The sequence below is a fragment of the Trichoderma aggressivum genome, assembly GCF_033847375.1.
Source record: "Trichoderma aggressivum f. europaeum strain CBS 100526 chromosome Unknown scaffold_008, whole genome shotgun sequence".
Taxonomy (NCBI): domain Eukaryota; kingdom Fungi; phylum Ascomycota; class Sordariomycetes; order Hypocreales; family Hypocreaceae; genus Trichoderma; species Trichoderma aggressivum.
The window spans coordinates 582,303-601,975 of NW_026946374.1; the positions used below are offsets into that span (position 1 = coordinate 582,303).

Consider the following 19,673-nt stretch of genomic DNA (forward strand, 5'->3'; position numbering starts at 1 on the left):
TGCCGCACCCAAGCTTGATTCAAAATTTTGGTACGACAACAGCTTCAGGCCAGCATCGACTCCGCCATCGCTGTCGCCCGCGCTCATTGAGGCGTGCCCGGGACTATTATCGCGAGATTTCCCTGTTTACCGACGCTTCAGGGCACAATCTCCAGCGCCTGCAAGATGAACGGCTTCGCGCCTCCTTTCCCTCAGCCGGCTTCGGCCTGGCAAGAGCACAAGACGCCAGAGGGCCGGGCCTACTATTACAACAATGTTACCAAGGTGACGCAATGGACCAAGCCGGAGGAGATGATGAGCTCGGCAGAGGCAAGTTGTTTCTTTATGTCTCCAGCATACCTTGTTCAAGCCACTTGGTGGTACCAGCTCAGGCCCTGTGATGCTAACGTTCCTCTTTTTTTTCCCACAGCGCGCCCTGCAGTCCCAGCCGTGGAAAGAGTATACCGCAGAGGGTGGTCGCAAGTATTGGTACAATACCGAGACGCAGCAGAGCTCTTGGGAAATGCCTGAAGCATTCAAAAGGGCTCTAGGTTCGACTGGTGGGCCGAGCAACCCCGTTCCCCAGACTACTCCATACACGCAGGGTGGCGGTTATCCAGCTACAGGACATGACTATCAACGCGATTCCCGCGATGCTCGCGATTCCCGTGATGCTCGCGATTCCCGTGACGCTCGAGAACCCTATCCCGAATCTCGCCAGTTGACATATGGAAATGACTCCAAGTCACAGCAAGCCTTTGTCCCCGCCACGAATGATCCGGAATACGCCACTCTCGAAGAGGCCGAGGCAGCTTTTGTTAAACTGCTGAAACGAAGCGGCGTCCAGCCAGACTGGACTTGGGAGCAGACCGTCCGCGCCATTGCTCGGGACCCCCAGTTTCGTGCCATCAGGGACCCAAAAGACAGAAAAGATGCCTTCGAGAAGTACTGCCAGGACGTCATCCTTCAAGACAAAGAGCGTGCCAAAGAGAGGCTGACCAAGTTGCGTGGTGACTTCGAGACGATGCTGAAGCGGCACCCCGAAATCACCCACTACACTCGATGGAAGACGGCTAGACCCATGATCGAAGGAGAGACCATTTTCCGTTCCACTAATGATGAGGACGAGCGCCGGCAGCTCTTTGAGGAGTATATCATCGGACTTAAGAAGGCTCACAAAGAACAGCAGGCTAGCCAGAAGAAGAGTGCCATGGATGGCCTGATCGACTTGCTCCCCAAGCTCAACCTCGAGCCATACACTCGCTGGGCGGATGCTAGAGACATCATCTCTGCAACCCCGACCCTCCAAGACAATGAAAAGTATAGAACCCTTAGTCAATTTGACATATTGACTGCTTTCCAAAATCACATGAAAGGTTTGGAGCGAGCCTTCATTGAGTCTAAACAAGAGGAGAAGAGTCGAAGATTCCGCAAGGAACGCAAGGCCCGAGATGCTTTTAAATCCCTGCTAGACTCTCTCCGCAAGGACGGCAAGATCAATGCTGGTACCAAATGGAGTCAGATTATTCCTCTTGTTGAAAACGACGAGCGCTACCTCAACATGGTTGGTCAGGTCGGATCTAGCCCTCAAGAGCTCTTTTGGGATGTGGTGGAAGAGGAAGAGCGATCGCTTCGCGGTCCTCGCAATGATGTGCTCGATGTCCTCGAAGTAGGCTCTTTTGGTTTATCTATCCTTTTGACGTGATGCATACTGACTTGCTCGATAGGATAAGCGGTTTGAACTCACCCCAACTAGTGATCTTGAGGAATTTCTGTCCATCATGAAAGATGATCAACGTACGGCTAACATTGATCGTGACACGCTCGAACTTATTTTCAATCGCGTAAGATATAAACCCCCTCCTGTTCTGTGGATCTTCAGTCCATGCTAACATACTTTCCCCTTTATCAGCTGCGTGAGAAGCGCGCTTCGAAGCGCGAAGATGAGAGACAACCGGATCGACAGCAACGTCGGGCCATTGATGATCTTCGTGCCTATATTAAGCGTTTGGAGCCGCCAGTCGCGCTGAGCGATACTTATGAAAAGGTACGACCTAGACTACTGAAATCAGACGAATTCCAAGCCGTCACTTCGGAAGAGTTCCGACGAAGTGCCTTTGAAAAACATCTGCGCAGGTTACGCGAGAAGGATGAGGCCGACCGTGCCTACCGACGCCACGAACGACCCTCTATCGAAAGAGAGGTCCCGAGGCGTGAAAGGGATCGATCTCGTGGCGAACGTTCACATCGCGGTGGCGGCCGTGGTGGCCGGCGCAGCCGTAGTCCGGAGCCCGACGCATACGAGGCAGACCGGCGAAAGGCGATTGCTGAGCGTGAGCGAAACCATCGCAAGTCGACCATGGCAGAGAACCTCTTATCGACTGACCGTGGTCGACTGTCGCCCCCGCCATCACGCCGTGAACGTGATCGTGAACGCGATCGTGAACGCGACCGAGATCGTGACCTGGATCGTCCCCCCCGTCCTAGGCGCGATGACGACGCCTTCTATGATCGCGAGCGCAGAGACCGGGAGGATGAGAGAGAACGTCTCTTTCGCCGTCGCGCCGACCGAGGTTCGTATGATGAGCTCCCCTATGGAGATGAACGCCCAGCAGCTCCTCGGCGTCGTCGACAGGAAGAGGAAGACGATTATGCCCGCCGGGATTCCCGGGATTCAAAGGTACGTCTCCAGTCACTATATCCCATATTCACATTGAAGCCGTTTCTTCTCACACATCCACACAGAGACTCAGGAGAGATCGATCACGTGAGCGTTCCCCCCCTCGTGATGGACGTCAACGCAACAGGTCCCCAGAACCAGCCAAGGATGTTCGAAGCGGCAGCGAAGAGGGCGAGATTGAAGAATAATCGAGCCCCTCAAGCCCGATTGCTCTCGCTCAAACCCTCCGCTCTTGTCTGGCTAGTAAGCTTTTTTTAAAACTTGTGTTGCTGGCCTTCTTTTGCCGCTTTTTTATTCCCCCACCTCCGGAATGTAAGAAAATTATGTAGCTTTCAAAACAAATGACTAGATCTGAACGTCGTAGTCAGGACAGGCTTGTTTACGAGAATAGCTTCGTGTAGTTAATGTTGAATCAGGGTATATTAACCGGCTTTTACGATAGCTTAAGAAAAAAAGTCTTCACCTCTCTTCTTTGCCTTTACACGTCCCCATCATGTAACTCGAAATATTCAAAGTTGTAACGATCCAAATCAATTTCTTTTATTCTGTAACTTGACAGGTAGCTATGAAAGAGTTTCCCGCGAGGTAGGAAACCTGACGACAGTCATCCTGCTTGATCCATTGTCCCTCCATCTGCAAAAGTGGTCTTAGGTCGGTGGTATATACACGCGTAATGGACCGCCTTCGAGCAATTCCGCAGGACCAGACAACAGGGGATAGGCTGCCGTCGCCATTGTCACTCATCTGGGTCGTCATCCTCGCTGACGCCGTCCATCTGTAGTCCAACTTCATGGTCGCCTCCATCTATGCGAATTACAAGCGGAGTACAAGAATGGATACCACAAACGTCTGGAAATGCATCACGTTGGTTCTGATCGTGGTTGCCCTTTTCAAGCACTTTCTTCGGGCTTCTCCTCCAAGAAGAACTGTAAAATGGAAATGTCAGTCAGAAGCATATAAAGGGTGAGGCATATGTCACTTACGAAGTTGCCGCTCATCTTCTGCTCTTGGTCGAGCTGAGAGCCAAGCTTGTTGATACGAGGACGGAAGTTGCTTGGGTCACGACGGAAAGTGACATCCAGGTTCTTCAGGAAGGTGTTGCAGCCGGAGAGGAGAGACTCGGGCCTGTTGGCGTGAGAGTCAATACCGGGCTTGCCGTCAAAGACAATGACACGATCAGCAAGATAGGTAGCCATGATGAAATCGTGCTCGACGATGAAGGCAGTCTTCTTGGAGTGCATGATGAAACGCTTAATGACTCGAGAGGCGATGATACGCTGCTCAGAGTCAAGATAAGCAGAGGGCTCATCAATAAGGTAGATATCGGCAGGCATGCCCAGAGAAAGAACGATAGCAACACGCTGCAATTCACCACCGGACAGGTTCTTGACTTCCTGGTCAATGAAGTCATCGAGCTTGAGAGGCTTGACGACGTCGGTCTGGAACTGAGGAGACAGGAAGGCCTGCTTGATCTTCTTGAAGAAGAGCTGGCGAACAGTACCCTCGAACTTGGGGGTAATGGTCTGAGGCTTCATGCTGATCTTCATGTCAGGAACAGAGCTCCTGCCATCGGGCTTGAGGGCACCGGCAAGAAGACGGCAGAAAGTGGTCTTGCCAGTTCCGTTCTCTCCCATCATGACAACAATCTCGGAATCGGTAAACTCTCCAGCATCAATGCGGAGCCTGAAGTTGCCGAGCGTCTTTTCCATCTTGGGATAGGTGAAGGCACGGGACTTATCAATGGCGAAGTCATCGGTAGCCTCGGCGAGACGGAATTGAAGAGACTCGTCACGGAATCGCAAGTTCTCCGTGGGGATGTGACCATCCAGGAAGATGTTGATACCTTCACGCACAGAGTGAGGCATGGTAACTACACCATAAATGGCAGGCTTTCCGTACAGAACGCAGACGTAATCGGAGAGGTAGTCAAGAACAGACAGATCGTGCTCGACGACAATGACGTAGTCATCGTCACGGAGCAGCGAACGGATCATCTTGGCCGCACTCAGACGCTGCTTGACATCGAGGTATGAAGAGGGCTCGTCAAACATGTAGACATCGGCCTTCTGGACGCAAACAGTACCAATGGCGAAACGCTGAAGCTCACCACCAGACAGGAGAGTGATGTCACGGTCCATGATGTGCCCCAGCTCCAGGACGCTGGTCACTTCGGACATGTTTCCGAGCGTGTGGCGGCTCTCCAGAAGAGCCTTGACGCTCTTCTCAGGGCCGCGGACAGCCTTGGGGATTTGGTCAACATACTGGGGCTTGACAACAGCCTTGAGGTCGTCCTCCAGAAGCTTGGTGAAGTAGTCTAAGTTGATGTTAAAAAAAAATCGCTTCGATTTGGAATCCATTTCGAGTAATATTTCATTCACTTACTCTGGAGTTCAGAACCACGGAAGTACTTGATGACATCCTCCCAGTCAGGGGGGTTGTCGTGGCGGCCCAAGTTAGGCTTGAGCTTTCCGCTGAGAATCTTCAGCGCGGTACTCTTACCGATACCGTTGGTTCCGACAAGACCCAGAACCTGACCGGGTCGAGGCATGGGCAAACGGTGGAGCTTGAAGCTGTTGGGGCCATAGCGATGGGTGACCTGGCTCTCGAGGTTGGTGGGCAGGTTGATAATGGTAATGGCGTCGAAGGGACACTTCTTCGGGCAGATACCGCAGCCAATACACAGCGACTCGGAGATGAAGGCAAGGCGGGACTCAGGAGTCACTTCGATACAGAGCTTTCCACTGCGAACCACAGGGCAAGACTTCTTGCACTCCTGACGACACTTGCGAGGACGACACTATTCGGAGAGGCCAGGGGTCAGCAAATCTGGCTGATCGCGGGGTGATCGGCGGGGTATGCAGATTTTCATCGTGACTCACTTTGTCGGTGTTGACAATGGCGATACTAGACGCCGCAGGTTAGCAACAAGTCGAAGGTACTCCAAACCTTGGTATGACATGGGAGCTGGCATAGCAAGAGGCAGCGAATGTATCTCGTCGCTGGTACATACCGGGTGAGCTTGTCCGCCATGATGGAAACTTGACAGTCGGCTGTCTGTCTAGGGTAGCAATGGTTTCGACTCGATGGTGCCCCGTGAGAGCTGCAAAATCTCAGCTGCGACTGTTGAACAGGATCTGCAACGAGGTGGCGCGCGAGAAGCTGAGCTGGGGAGTGCAAAACAAAAGGAAAAATCAGATTGACGGGGAGAGTGGGCAACTTTTAGCTCTGGACAGGCAAGGTGTGTGGTCATCAATTTTTCTCGCTCTGTGAATGGCGGGGCAGGGCAACGGCTGTGGAGGCCCTTTTCTGGGGTGGATGGACGATGTTAGCTGCGGTGCTGAGGGGATGTACCTGCGCTGCGGATTTAGCGGGCAGAGGAACCTTGTGGGATCTGTGGTGCTATCTTGGCTTGTCTACCAAAATGTATCTACTGCTACGAGTACATGGGCGTCTGACAGGATCAAGAGCATACTACCTTATATATGTAGTATCAAGAGACACGAAAACAGCGAAAGTTGAGCAAAAGATTGATGAACTTGCTGTGCTGGAGGATAAGATTCTGATTACGCACCAAGTACATGGCTATACAAATACTCGTTGCCTACAATTTGAATGCGATGCCAAGAATTGGAATCTATCACGTACCTAGGTATGAACGAGGCCAAACTCCAATTTGACGACACTTTCTTTCCGTTTCCTTATTCTCGTCCTCCCTTATCTATCTCTCTGAAGACATCTCCAAATATGGCGCCCCAATTCGACGAGGCATCTTCTGCATGAGTCATTCTGGACACGAATAGAACGCTCACTCTGTTTACCACTTTGATAGCGGTCTTAAGTCCCTACACAGCCCATGGGTACCTACAAGTACCGTACCTATAGTATATTCCTGGCTTGTAACATCTACGTACACAACGCCCAAGTCGTAGAACCTTATTCCGCCTCTTTTTTGTTTCCCTATCAACGGAAACAATGGGACAATTCAGTGGCTTTAGTCTGGGGAATATAGAACTCGAGGTGTCCCTCTTCATTCTCTTCCTCCCAAAACACACATGCTCCACACCAACAGCTCACTCTTCTCTCACTTTGTGATCACCCATCACCACTTCCGTCCTGCACTGCAGTTTCAACGCAATCAAGAAAACTTTTGTTGAAATTCTATAACAATCATCCTTACATCTTTAAAACTCCGGCATCTCGTCCGAGTCTGCTTTTGTTGGTTACTATCATCATCAACATCAACATCAACCTCGCCTCGCCATTGCCAAAGCGTTGGAATATCAAACAACTCTCCAGAGAGGGTTCTCAAACGCAAGCAACATCACAAAGACTACAACAAAATCACTCCTTGACAAATCAAATCCGACACAATCATTCTCTGCAGACTTCGCATCTTCTGCCAATATCGTCACAACCACAACAGCACCACCCGCAACTGCAGAAATTCCGGGGTTCTGAGGTCCAGAGCGCCAGCCACGTGACTGCAGTAGTCTCTAGCGGCTTCAGCAGTCAGCAGAGCGCCAAACCGCCCCAACAGGGCTTGGCTTGGGTACAAACACGCCGGCCGAGCCTTCGGCCCTCCGCCCCGTTGCCTCCAATTCTTTCCTGCCTCTCTCCACCAGCGCATTTTTGTCACCTCCGGCCGTCTCTCGACACCTCAACCCTCGTGGCCCTTCCGCCCACCGGAACATCGCCAGACTCGCCCGAACGAGCCTGTGGGCTCCTGTCATTCCTTGTGGTGTCACGGGTCTTTGATTGATCACTGGTAAGTCGCTGCTGTCTCCTTGCACTTGCTGTTGCCGCCCGCAGCCCTGTGGCCTTGCGTCTTGCCCGCTGATCCAGCCACGACTTGACCCCGAACGCGTCCATGGGCTGGCTCTCCGGGGCCCGGATCAAGGCAAGATGAGGTTTGTTTCGATGGAATTGGTCGCTGCCGGTGATGCCGATGCATCCAGGGCCTCCAGATGGGCTCTCAGGCGGTGGCCAAGTCTCCAATTGCTGGTGATGGCGTCTCTCAGCCTTGCCAGCACTTACACACGTGGGATGCCTTGGATTGGCATTGCTTCACGATTCCAAAGCAGTGTTGCTTTCCAGGCTGATGGTCGCGGGTCGCCGACTTGTTCTTTCACCGCCTCTTCACTGGGGCGGACGCGTAACTTGGATTTCATGATGCTAACTGCCGTCGGTTCTGTAGGAGTTCCATCTTCGCGGATACCACATCATGTCCTCTCCCAGCGAGGGGGACCCCTCCAACGAGAATCTGTCGCCGGACGACTCCATGACTTTTTCAGCTGTCGCGGGCCAGCAGGGAAACGATAGCGACGTCTCCGAAGGCCTGAATGCTACCAATAGTCCTCCTGACCACCCATCTCCCTCCGATCCCGAAGCTTCAAACGACGAGGCTACGAACCATGCAGACGCCGACCATGCCGTGTCAGAAAGCGAAGAATCCAGTGTAGCCGACGCGTCAGACGATGGCGACTTCGATATGCAAGCTACCTCGCCATCCCAGCATGGCAATGACGAGGAAGACGACAATGAAGACGAGGACGACGTCACAGCTGGCCGAGCCAGTTCCTCAGAATCAGCTCGAGCGGCTAAGCGAAAAGCTCCCGTGGAAGATGAATATATGAAGGCCAATCCAGAGCTTTATGGTCTTCGGAGAAGTGTATGCCTTTACTCTCGAAGCCGTACCCTCTCTATTCTGTTTGATGTCGAATGCTGACCTCCCTATTCTAGACTCGACCACGAGAGCAACGTAAAATAGTATGTCACATGTCTATCTGCAATCTCTTGTCGCATTACGTACTAACTGTATCAGATCGAATCGGAATCGGAATCAGATGTTGTCCCAGCCAATCGTCGCCAGAATAAACGCCGGCGCGTTGGAAGTTCCCACGCATGTGAGTCTTGACGCTTCCCATATCCTCTGGTTCCCATCGACCTTTTAAGCTAACTGAACCGATTGTAGCCTCAAAAAGGGGAACGCCCGTATTGCAACCTTCCACCAACGATTCCGACTCAGATTCTTCTACATATGGCGGAGCTCGCGCAAAGAGCCAGCAGAAAAAGGCCAGGCAACAGCGTGAGATGCAGCCCGCCTTGGCCCTTGCCGAGAAGCGTTGGTCAAACCGCCGTGCAGCGCAGCAAGTGCAAGAAGGCGCATACGAAGAGAGCGACGTCGACGAAGATGAAGATGCGGAACTTGCTGCGTCTTACTACGTCGATGACTATGTCGATAACTCCCCCTACATCGAAAAAGTTGTCAAGCATAGAATCCGAGATGGGCTTGAGCTTTCCTACGATTCCACCCGCAGCGACTTTGAGTACTTCATCAAGTGGCAAGGAAAATCTCACTTGCATGATACCTGGGAGCTGCTTGATTCTCTACGCAGTGTCCGTGGCTTTCGCAAGGTTGAAAACTACTTTAGAAAGTTTATCGACCAGGAGCTTGACATTCGATATGGAGATGATATCCCCCCGGAGACAAGAGAGCAGTTTTTCCTCGATCGTGATCGAGATGAGGAGGCTCTTGAGGACTACACCAAGGTTGAACGTGTCGTCGCCGTCCGGGATGGCGATGAAGGTGATGAGTACTACGTCAAGTGGAAAGGACTCACCTACGAAGAATGCACCTGGGAGGCGGCATCGGATATCAGCACTCTGTTTCAAGACAAAATCGACCAGTACATAGACCGAACTTCGAGATCATGGCTGTCCGACCGAAAGGAGACGAGCCTAGACACACGATCCAAGATGACCAAGCTGGAGAAGCAGCCTGACTTCATTGTCGGCGGCGAGCTTCGAGAATTTCAGTTGAAGGGACTCAACTTTCTGTGCCTCAACTGGACTCGCGGTAACAATGTCATCCTTGCTGACGAAATGGGCCTGGGCAAGACGGTCCAGACAGTGTCGTTCCTCAGCTGGTTGCGTAATGCCAGGCGGCAGGAAGGGCCTTCCCTTGTCGTCGCTCCGCTCAGCGTCATCCCTGCTTGGTGCGACACATTTAACAATTGGTCACCAGACATCAACTACGTGGTGTATCTTGGGCCAGAGGATGCTCGAAGCATCATCCGCGATAACGAGCTAATCATCAATGGCAATCCCAAGAAGCCCAAATTCAATGTCTTGGTCACTTCTTACGAGTTCATTTTGCAGGACTGGCAATTCCTACAGTCTATCAAGTGGCAGGTCTTGGCCGTCGATGAGGCCCACCGCCTCAAGAATGCCGAATCCCAGCTCTACCAGCGCCTGGTGGGCTTTGGTATCCCTTGCAAGATTCTCATCACCGGAACTCCTATCCAGAATAACCTGGCCGAGCTGTCTGCCCTTCTCGACTTTTTGAACCCCGGAAAAGTGACCATTGACGAGGACCTGGACTCGCTCTCCGCTGCCGACGCCCAAGAGAAACTACAAGACCTTCACCGGTCCATTGCTCCGTATATCCTAAGACGCACAAAGGAAACGGTCGAGTCCGACCTGCCACCCAAGACGGAAAAGATTATCCGGGTTGAGCTTTCGGACGTGCAGCTGGACTACTATAAGAACATTCTCACGAGAAATTACGCTGCCCTGTGCGATGCTACAAACGGATACAAGAACTCTCTTCTCAACATCATGATGGAGTTGAAGAAAGTCAGCAACCACCCTTACATGTTTCCCGGAGCAGAGGAGAGGGTCTTGGCCGGCAGCGCACGTCGCGAGGATCAAATCAAGGGCTTGATTGCAAGCAGTGGCAAGATGATGTTGATCGACCAGCTGTTGTCCAAGCTGAAGAAGGACGGACACAGAGTTTTGATCTTCAGCCAAATGGTCAAGATGCTGGATATTCTCGGTGATTACCTCTCGCTCAGAGGCTACAAGTTCCAGCGACTTGATGGCACCATCGCAGCGGCCCCGCGACGCATGGCCATCAATCATTTCAACGCCGAGGACAGCGATGATTTTTGTTTCTTGCTTTCCACTCGTGCGGGTGGTCTCGGCATCAACCTGATGACCGCAGACACTGTCATCATCTTTGATTCCGATTGGAACCCCCAAGCAGATTTGCAGGCCATGGCTCGTGCTCACCGTATCGGACAGAAGCGACCGGTCAACATTTACCGACTTGTATCGAAAGAAACGGTAGAGGAAGAAGTTTTGGAACGCGCACGTAACAAGCTCCTTCTGGAATATCTCACCATTCAGGCTGGCGTCACTGATGATGGAAAAGCCAAGTTCAAAGAAGAGCTCAACAAGAAGGGCATCAAGATTGACGGCCCGTCCACTTCAGAGGACATCCAGATGGTCCTGAAAATGCGATCGTCCAAGATGTTTGAGCAGAGCGGCAACCAACAGCGACTGGAACAGCTCGACATTGATTCTATCCTGGAAAATGCTGAAATCACAAAGACCAAGGTTGACGACAAGATCAACCTGAGCAGTGGCGGTATTGACTGGGATAATTTTATGCAAATTACCGATGTCAAAGTAGATGATATCAACCTCGACTGGGACCAGATTATCCCAGCAGAAAAGCTCGCCGAGATCAAGGCGGAAGAAGAGAAGAAGCAACATGAGGATTATCTCGCAAAGGTTGCAGCTGAGAGTGCTCCGCGAAGAGCGGCTGTGAGGAGCCGCAACAAGGATGTGGAGCGCGCAGACCGCTTAAAGAAGCGTCAGAGAGAGCAGCAGCAAGAAGAGGAAGAGCAGCGCGCCTATCTGGCGGATCCCAAACGCCCCCTGAACGATAAGGAGCAGCGAAATCTGATCAAGGCCTACTTCCGATTCGGTTCCATGGAGGATCGCAGCGCCGATATCATCCTGGAGGCCAGGCTTGGAGAGAGAGACCCCGACTTTGTCAAATCCGTCTTGGATGACTTTATCAAAGCTGCCCAGCAAGCCGTGGATGACAACAGCGCCAAGCTTGCCGAGGAAGAAAAGAAGATGGGCAAGACGTTGACAAAGAAGGACAAGAAGGCTGTGCTGATCGATTTCGGCGAGCTGAAAAAGGTCAATGCTGAGACTGCCATCGAACGGCCTAAGCAGCTGCAACTTCTTCGCCAGGTGATTCGCGGCCATTCCGATTGGAAGAATTTCCGGGTGCCCGACGCCACCAAGGCGGCCAACTATAGCTGCCCCTGGGGAGCGAAAGAGGATGCCATGCTCCTTGTCGGCATTGACAAGCACGGGTTTGGCGCGTGGGCTCAGATACGCGACGATCCGGACTTGGAGATGCAAGAGAAGCTCTTCCTGGAAGAGCATCGGGTGGGTAAAAAGGAGGAGAGGTCCAAGGGCAACGACAAGCTCAAAGCCCCTGGCGCTGTTCATCTCGTACGCAGGTCAGAGTACCTCCTTTCCGTGCTGCAATCAAAGCACTCCAACGATCGGTCAGTTCAAAAGGCGGTGGAGAACCATCATCGCAACAACAAGAAGCTCCACGCGGTCAATGGCACTCGCGGTAGTAGCTCGACGACGGCTTCAACGGGTCTCAAAAGGCAACGAGAGCGAGAGAGGGACCACGGATCAGGCGAACAGCGATCCCGTGCCGGAGAGGAGGGTGCACCGGCTAGACCCGATTTCAAGCGCAAGCATCCCTCTCACGACGATGCCCGCAGCCCCAAACATCGGCGCTCTGATGACCCGCGTCGGTCTAGCAAGGCTGGTGATGAATATCGCGACGGCCGCATAGAGAAACGACGGCATCGCGAAGATGACGATCGCCGCCATGACAGATACCGCCGTGAGGAGTATCGCCGCGACGATTATCGCCGTGATGACCGTCGAGACGACCGCCGAGATGATTACCGCAGGGATGATCGTCGAGACGACCGTCGTGACCGGGACCGGGACCGAGAACGAGATAGAGATCGAGATCGAGACCGTGATCGTGATCGCGATCATCACCGTGACCGGGATCGTGACCATAACCGTGATCGAGACCGAGACCATCACCGAGATCACCGGGATCACCGAGACCGTGATCATGCAACCCGACATCTGGATGAACGCAGAGTCAAGGCACTCCGACGGTTAGATGAGCTACGGCGCATTGGCGATGACAAAGACCAAAGGGCCAAGGACAACGATGCCATGATTTGGTTCCTCTTGAAGCCGGTGAGAGATAATTTTGAGAAAATTCTCTCAACCACCAAAGACAGCGTCAAGTCTAGTAAGGAGCGCGCAGCCATCTTTGGAGCCGAGCTGGTGGCCATTGGGTCGTTTCTCGACGAGAAGCTGCCAGCAACGATAGCAGACGACGGTCTCAAGAACAACTTTTGGTAAGCGGTTGCAAACTTTCAACTCGTTGTTTTTCTACTGCTAACTTGACTTATAGGGAATTTCTGGCGGCTCTCTGGCCCGTCGACGACACCAGCAAGAGCGTTACGGGTGACCGACTGAGCTCAATGTATCGTACACTCCACGCTCGCAACAAGACGAAAAGTTCTGAGCCTAGCGCTGCAAAGCTCAACGGCACACACGCTGTTCGGTGATTGAAAAGCGACCACTGAAACAAGCTAAAGGGGGGGGGGGGATTGATGTTTAGATTTGTTCTGTGACGAGTTTATAAAAGAAGAGCTTGACATTTATTTGCATTGTCTGGCGTTTGGTATTAGGTGGCATTATGGTTCAGTCACAAAAAGACTCGGCTGCAACAACATACCCGGATTTGCATGGGAAAAGAACCAAGACGACACGCGTTGAGGAGTTTGTTTATACCGGCCGGCCGGCTTGACGAAGACTTTGGCGTCCAATTTCTGGCCTGCCTGCCGAGTTGATTTTGAGAAGGTTGTATTGTTTGGCTTGACTGATGAAAGGAGGGGAGAGGAGGGATACTCATTTTTGCTACCTTGTTTTTTTATTTCTCTTTCTATTTTTCGCATTTTATTCTTCTGCCAAGTGTTTTATTTTACTGTTGACGACAAGAGCTTACTCATGCCGTCGGATGAGGGTACATGTTATACCAAACATTTTGCGGACATTGGAAGGGATGTGGGAGGCGACGGATTTTTCTTTACGAATGTAATATGAGCGGTTGTACGGCTTTTCCCTCTCCTCACTTGTTTTCCCGCTTACCATGGGGATTCTTTTTTTTTAACCCTCCCGCCTTGTTCTACGGATAGTAATTAGAGGAGCGAGTTGGCAGATGAGGACACAAGTTTGATAGTCACCAAGCCTAGGCATAAGAAAAAGCCCGAGGTAGAGGAGGAGCAGATAGATGAATAAAATACGTCAAGTATCTGTGCTTGCTACTATGGTGATGATTTGCTGTTTTTTTTTAAGTTTATGAGGTTAATATGTGCAAATACCTAGCTATAAATGACAAGCAGGGAGAAGTGATGCATCTCGGCGTGGCACCATGTGAGTGGCCACAGTTATATCAGTATATGCAGCACATGAAACTCCTTGCATGTACTCCGTAGTAAATGAGGCGATATTAATCTTGAATCTTCCGATGTTTTTTTTTATTTTATTTCTTTCTTTCTTATTGTTCTACTTTATATCGGTCGTATCCACGTTAAGACTTCTTAGTACATACATAACCTCTCGCAGATTACCTTACCATCTACTTATATCCCATATACCCGCCCACCTACCCATCTAGTAGTACATACTCGAGTACCTTACATATATACCTACCTATCCATCTTTCACCAACCCACAATGCCTCTTCCTCTCCCCTTCACCAAACACTTTGCCGAGCTCACCGTCCTCCGCGCCGCCCTGCTCACCAGAAGAGTCATCTCGGCCGTCACGGAAATCTCCAAGCACGATGCGACCCCCGTGACCATGGCCGACTTTGGCGCCCAGGCGCTCATCATGGCGGCTCTCCGCGGGCTGTTTCCCTGGGACGGCTACGTGGGCGAGGAAGACGCAGAGACGCTGCGCAAGGACGAGGCGCTGGCGACGACGGTGTTTGAGCTCGTGCGTGAGATTAGCTACGACTTTGCCAAGCACGAGGCGGTCAATGCCGACGAGGATCTGGCCGTGACCAGCTTGCCGGGCGTCGTGTCGCAGGCCGAGATGCTGGATCTGCTGGACCGGGCTGGGCGGGGGACGCCGGGGCCCAAGGGGAGGTTTTGGGTCATGGATCCTGTGGACGGCACGGCCACGTTCCTCAAGGGCCAGCAGTACGCTATTTCGCTGGCGCTGGTGGATGATGGCAAGGAGGTGCTGAGCGTCGTGTGCTATCCGAACCTCGGCCTCGACGACGGCGTGGTGGCCGAGACGGGCGTGGACACCACCGGCTGCGGCGTCATGCTGTCGACCATCCGTGGTGAGGGCACCGAGTATCGCAAGCTGTCGACGGAGTACTATCTCGGGCCAGCCAGAAAGCTGGACCGCTTCCCTGCGCCGACGAGTCTCGCCGACCTGCGCCTCGTGGACTGTCTGGCCAGCAAGTCGTCTCGCCTGGACATTGCCGAGGGCCTAGCGAAACAGCTCGGCGCGCTGCCCTTCCCCGGCATCGATCTGTGGTCTTCGCACGTGCGGTACGGAGCGCTGATGCTCGGCGAGGGAGAGCAGGGAAGGCACATCATGATTCGCGTGCCCGTCGGCGCCCGCGGCGACCCTTCTCGTGCGTACATCTGGGACCACGCCGGCTCGCAGCTGCTGTACACGGAGATGGGCGGCAAAGTGACGGATCTGGAGGGCAAGGAGATTGATTTCGGGGCGGGCAGGACGCTGGCGGCGAATTGGGGGCTTGTGGCCGCCCCGGAGAGTGTTCACGGTGAGATTTTGAGCTTGGTCAGGGAGTTGATTGCCAAGGATTCAAACCAATAGAGCCGGTGATCCTGATGCAAGAAGACTGCTGCTGTTCCAGAAAGAAAGAAACGAGAAGGATAACAGACCGTTGGGTCACTGGTTCGTCGTCATTGCAAATGCTGACTATTCCCCTCATGCTTCATTAAAACAACTATTATATATCTATCCATCGCCGTTATCCTCGAATGTTAGCTTGAGATGCCACTCTCACCACCTTCATGCCATATGTCTATTTTATATACACAACCCCGTCTTGTTCTCTTTACATCAAGCTACTCCTACCCCCAATCTCCATGCTTCCCTGCCCGTCCTTCATCTGCCCGCTCCGGCCCACTACAAACTCGTGATAGATCTTTTGAAGCCTCGCCTTCTCATCCTTGCCGATAGACGCTCTCGTGCTCTCCAGAGCCTTTGTGAGGTGAGACCAACCGACCACCACCTCTCGCTGGTCGGCCGACTCCTTGCCCTCGGCCTCATCGACGCCAGGACCTCTGCGGGCCTCCTTGGCCTTGCGTCGCGCCACTTTGATCTGCTCCAGCTTGGACATGATGGCGGCGTTTTCAACCAGCGCGGCAGATCTGCTCTTGGCTGCCACCGGAGCTGCCGTCTCGTCGTCGGCGCCGTAGCGGAACTGCACAAAACCGGTAGCCGACGATGCGCCCTTGCTATCTTTGCCACGCCGGGTTGTAGATGCCGGGCTGTTGATGTCTCCCAATACATCGTGGATAGCCTCGAGCTGGGCGTTTGACACCAGGGCCTGCAGGTCGGCACCCGAATATCCCTCCGTCTTTTGGGCAATCGATCTCAGTGCCTCCTCCGACTCGGTCAGCTCGCTCGATAGCCGGACCTTTTGCAGCATCGCCTTGATAATGTCCACTCGGTCGTCGAGCGATGGCATATCGCACAGCAGCGACTTGTCGAGACGACCGGGTCGCAGCAGCGCCGGATCGATCAGGTCGGGTCGCGACGTAGCCGCCAGGACGTACACGCCAGAGAGACCTTCAGCACCGTCCATCTGCGTCAGCAGCTGGTTGACCACGCGATCCGTCACACCAGTAGAATCATGGCCACGCTTCGGCGCAATGGAGTCGAATTCATCAAAGAACAAGACACAAGGCTTGGCGGCTGACGCTCGGTCAAAGAGATCTCGCACGCTCTTTTCTGACGCACCGATGTACTTGTTGAGAATCTCGGGACCCTTGACACTGATGAAGTTGAGACCGCATTCTCCCGCGACAGCACTGGCCAGGAGCGTCTTGCCGCAGCCGGGGAACCCGTACAGGAGAAGACCGGATCGGAGCCGAAGAGGACACTGGGAGAAGATGGGAGCATACTTTGTCGGGTACTGCAGCGTCTCGAGGAGGACTTGGCGCGTCTCCTGCAGGCCGCCGATGGACTTGAATGTGGTCGTCGAGCTCTGCAGGGATACGTTGCGCAAGGACGCCGGCGTGAACCCCTTAATGGCCTTGTCAAAATCCGCACGGCTAAGATGAACTGCTCCGATAGTGTCTTCGGGAGTCAAGCTGATGGATCGAATGATTGCCTCGTTTCTGGCTCTGGCGATGAAAACCGTCAAATCACCGGGCAAGTATCCGTCAGTCAAACCGGCAATGTCGAGAAAGTCCAGGTCTGAATCCAGTATGAAGCCGCCGGGTTTGCCCGACGAGCCGTCCTCGTGGCCATTGGCAGCCGAACCATGCCCGTGAAGCCAGTCGCTTGCCTCTTCGGAATTCTCCGTGCCGTTGGCAGTCGTCGGCCGGCTACCGTCGCTCACCTGTCCCGAAGCCTCATCCTGGGCCACTGCGTTCTGCCTAACAATGGCCTCCATGATTTTCCGCCGTCCATCCTTGTCAGGGGCCTTTAGCTCGATGATCTCGCGGACGACGTGGCCGCTGACGACGACGCTGTTGAGGGTGTCCTTGCCCTCTGCCGTTGCCAGCAACGCGACGCCGCTGTCTTTGGTGCAGTACTGCCGCACGACAGATCGAATCGTTTCGCTGACTTGACGGCTTCGTCCGTTGTCGTTTCCGACCTGGAGCTCCGTTTCCACAGGACTCAGCTTGTCCAGGTCGTCAAGAACAACAATCGCTTTGCCGCCCAGCCTTGCGCCCCAGCTGGCCAGCATGAATATGCGGTTGAGAGTTTCTTTGATGGTGGATATCCTCGCCTCGTCGGTCACCAGCTTACGACAGGAAAAGTAGATGGTGTAGAATAGTGTCTCCTCACGAAGTCGGCTGGCGAGATACCTAGCAACAGATGTCTTGCCGGAGCCCTTTGTTCCAGTGAGCAGAACAGAAGACATGTGAGCAAGGTGTGACTGGAGATTTGCGAGCAGCGAGTCGATGCCAACGAGCAATGAGTCGTGAGACGGCTGCAATTCAAATAGGTCCGTCTCGGAAATCCAGGGGGGTCGTGGTACCGGTTGTTGAAAGTCGATGGGTATTTTCGGATCCAAGCCGGCCAGCCAGAGAGCAGCGTCTTTGTTCTGCTCTTGCGATGCAACATCCGAGCTATACTCAAACTTGATGATGCCCCCTTCCCATCCCTGCGGAGCTTCCAGGCCGTCGTACAGATCAACAACGATGCCATCGGTTATGGGCCCTTGCAAAAGTCCCTCGGATCCCTTGGACCCAGAGTAGATGTGCTTAAATCTCTTGGTGGATTCTTCCTTCTCCGCCTTGGTCTCAATTCCAAATCTCAGGCCCTCGGGTGCCTTTGAGCCTGCCGCAAAGGGGAAGACCTTGATTTGCTGGACAGCTCCGCGAGGGAGAGGCTGAGGGGCGGCTTGGATCTTGACAATACCACCAACGATGCCTGTGCACCCGAGGGCAGCGCACAATGCCGCTGACAATGCCGCCGCCTGGCCGTTGGGCGGATCGTCCCATGGCTTCAGCTTGGCAACAATCTTGGATGATGCATTGCTCGCAACTGCTGCAGATCCGTCTTCGGGCTGTGGTTTCTGGAGTCCCGCAGGCTTGAGAACATCCACCACAACGTAGTTGACGCCCCTAAAGTCGTTGGACAGGATATAGTCACGATCCACCCAGACACAGAGCCCGGGCTCTGCGATGCCCTCATCGAACCATTCGTTGCATGCAGCCCTATCGATTGCGCGGAGCAGCAAAGATGGTCTCTTTTCCTCTCTGGCGCTTCGTCTTCGAATGGTGCTGGCCCCGCTTCGTTTGGACTTTGATGTGCTCGCGACGCTTCGGTGGTCACCACTGTTCTGCGAGGCCTTGGCTCTCGTTTTCGGCGCGACGATGACTTCGGCATTGGGGGAGAGCTTTACAAAAGCCACGTCGGCTGCTGGCGCGGGTTCGAGAGACATGATCTTTATGACCGCTGTCGACGTCGGTGATAGATGCAGAGTCAATGGATGCGCAGGGACTGCAGCACCGCCGGTAGGGACATACGCCGGGTTGGGAAGCGCTCGTATCTGGGATTGCAAGTTGAGTTCGAGGAATGTTGCGTGCAGTTCTATGATTTCCCAGTCTTCAGGCGTCAGAGGCTCGATGTTGATGGTGTGTGCCAGCGGAGGGTCGACGTGGACGGTGGCCATGACCTTTTCGCCATCTGTCAGGCCGAGAGTGTTTGCGAACGTCGCGTCGATTTCGACTAGTTGTATCTCTTGATCTCGCGTTGAGCCGCGCGAGCTGGTCAGTCCGTCACGTCCTACTAACTGAGCAGCTCTCCTCTTGCTCGGCATTCCCGTCCAACCAACGAAGACGGATTGCTCCTTGGGGGCTCCGGTCTGGCCACTGGACGGAGCCGGTCGGTATGTGAGTTCGACAACGACATTCTGGGCGGGCTATGAAGAAATAGGAGCATTAGTTAGTCCCAAAAATGTCCTCAAGATCAGCAGCATTGAGCAGATGGAAAGGAGTAGCGCTCTCGGTGACGCACAGTGTTTACGTTGACCAGCAGGGTAACCAACGATGTAGGCAGGTTGACAAGACAGTTCTTCAGATGCACGAGCGACAGCTCAGCAGCGGTCGACTGCGCATTCCTTCTGGGCGCCATGTCTGGGAAATTGAATGCAAGTCTGTCTTGTCAGGACAGAGCAGAACAGAACAGAACAGAACAGAATCCAGGCGCAAGTTCGGCTGCAGGATGGCGATGCTATTCCGCGTTCCTGGAACTTATGGAGCCGGCCGGTTGCTATGCCGAGGCAAGGCTCACGTGCCGAGCGGCCGGCGCTACCAAGGGGGTACCTCCCGAGGATGCTGAATCGCTTCTGGGGCTGGGGTACATGCATGTACTATCGTGGCTT

General features: G+C 53.5%; 5 protein-coding genes across 5 annotated transcripts; 3 read left to right on the plus strand and 2 right to left on the minus strand.

Annotated features, from left to right (window-relative positions):
- Positions 1-165: 165 nt before the first annotated feature.
- On the plus strand, positions 166-2,847 carry Triagg1_3026 (uncharacterized protein; the record flags this gene model as incomplete). Its single annotated transcript, XM_062897273.1, has 5 exons — positions 166-342; positions 410-1,648; positions 1,707-1,823; positions 1,892-2,659; positions 2,725-2,847. The coding sequence occupies 5 exons, from the start codon at positions 166-168 to the stop codon at positions 2,845-2,847; spliced, it is 2,424 nt and encodes an 807-aa protein (XP_062758093.1).
- Positions 2,848-3,395: 548 nt separating this feature from the next.
- Triagg1_3027 (uncharacterized protein) lies at positions 3,396-5,689 on the minus strand (the record flags this gene model as incomplete). The annotated part of the gene is made up of 6 exons (XM_062897274.1): positions 3,396-3,463; positions 3,558-3,585; positions 3,643-4,973; positions 5,042-5,456; positions 5,539-5,563; positions 5,670-5,689. The coding sequence occupies 6 exons, from the start codon at positions 5,687-5,689 to the stop codon at positions 3,396-3,398; spliced, it is 1,887 nt and encodes a 628-aa protein (XP_062758094.1).
- Positions 5,690-7,880: 2,191 nt separating this feature from the next.
- Triagg1_3028 (uncharacterized protein) lies at positions 7,881-13,131 on the plus strand (the record flags this gene model as incomplete). Its single annotated transcript, XM_062897275.1, has 5 exons — positions 7,881-8,327; positions 8,399-8,425; positions 8,481-8,562; positions 8,631-12,918; positions 12,975-13,131. The coding sequence occupies 5 exons, from the start codon at positions 7,881-7,883 to the stop codon at positions 13,129-13,131; spliced, it is 5,001 nt and encodes a 1,666-aa protein (XP_062758095.1).
- Positions 13,132-14,302: 1,171 nt separating this feature from the next.
- Triagg1_3029 (uncharacterized protein) lies at positions 14,303-15,421 on the plus strand (the record flags this gene model as incomplete). Its single annotated transcript, XM_062897277.1, has 1 exon — positions 14,303-15,421. One exon carries the CDS (start codon positions 14,303-14,305, stop codon positions 15,419-15,421), a length of 1,119 nt encoding a protein of 372 aa, XP_062758096.1.
- Positions 15,422-15,665: 244 nt separating this feature from the next.
- Positions 15,666-19,423, minus strand: Triagg1_3030 (uncharacterized protein; the record flags this gene model as incomplete). The annotated part of the gene is made up of 2 exons (XM_062897278.1): positions 15,666-19,211; positions 19,307-19,423. The coding sequence occupies 2 exons, from the start codon at positions 19,421-19,423 to the stop codon at positions 15,666-15,668; spliced, it is 3,663 nt and encodes a 1,220-aa protein (XP_062758097.1).
- Positions 19,424-19,673: the final 250 nt, after the last annotated feature.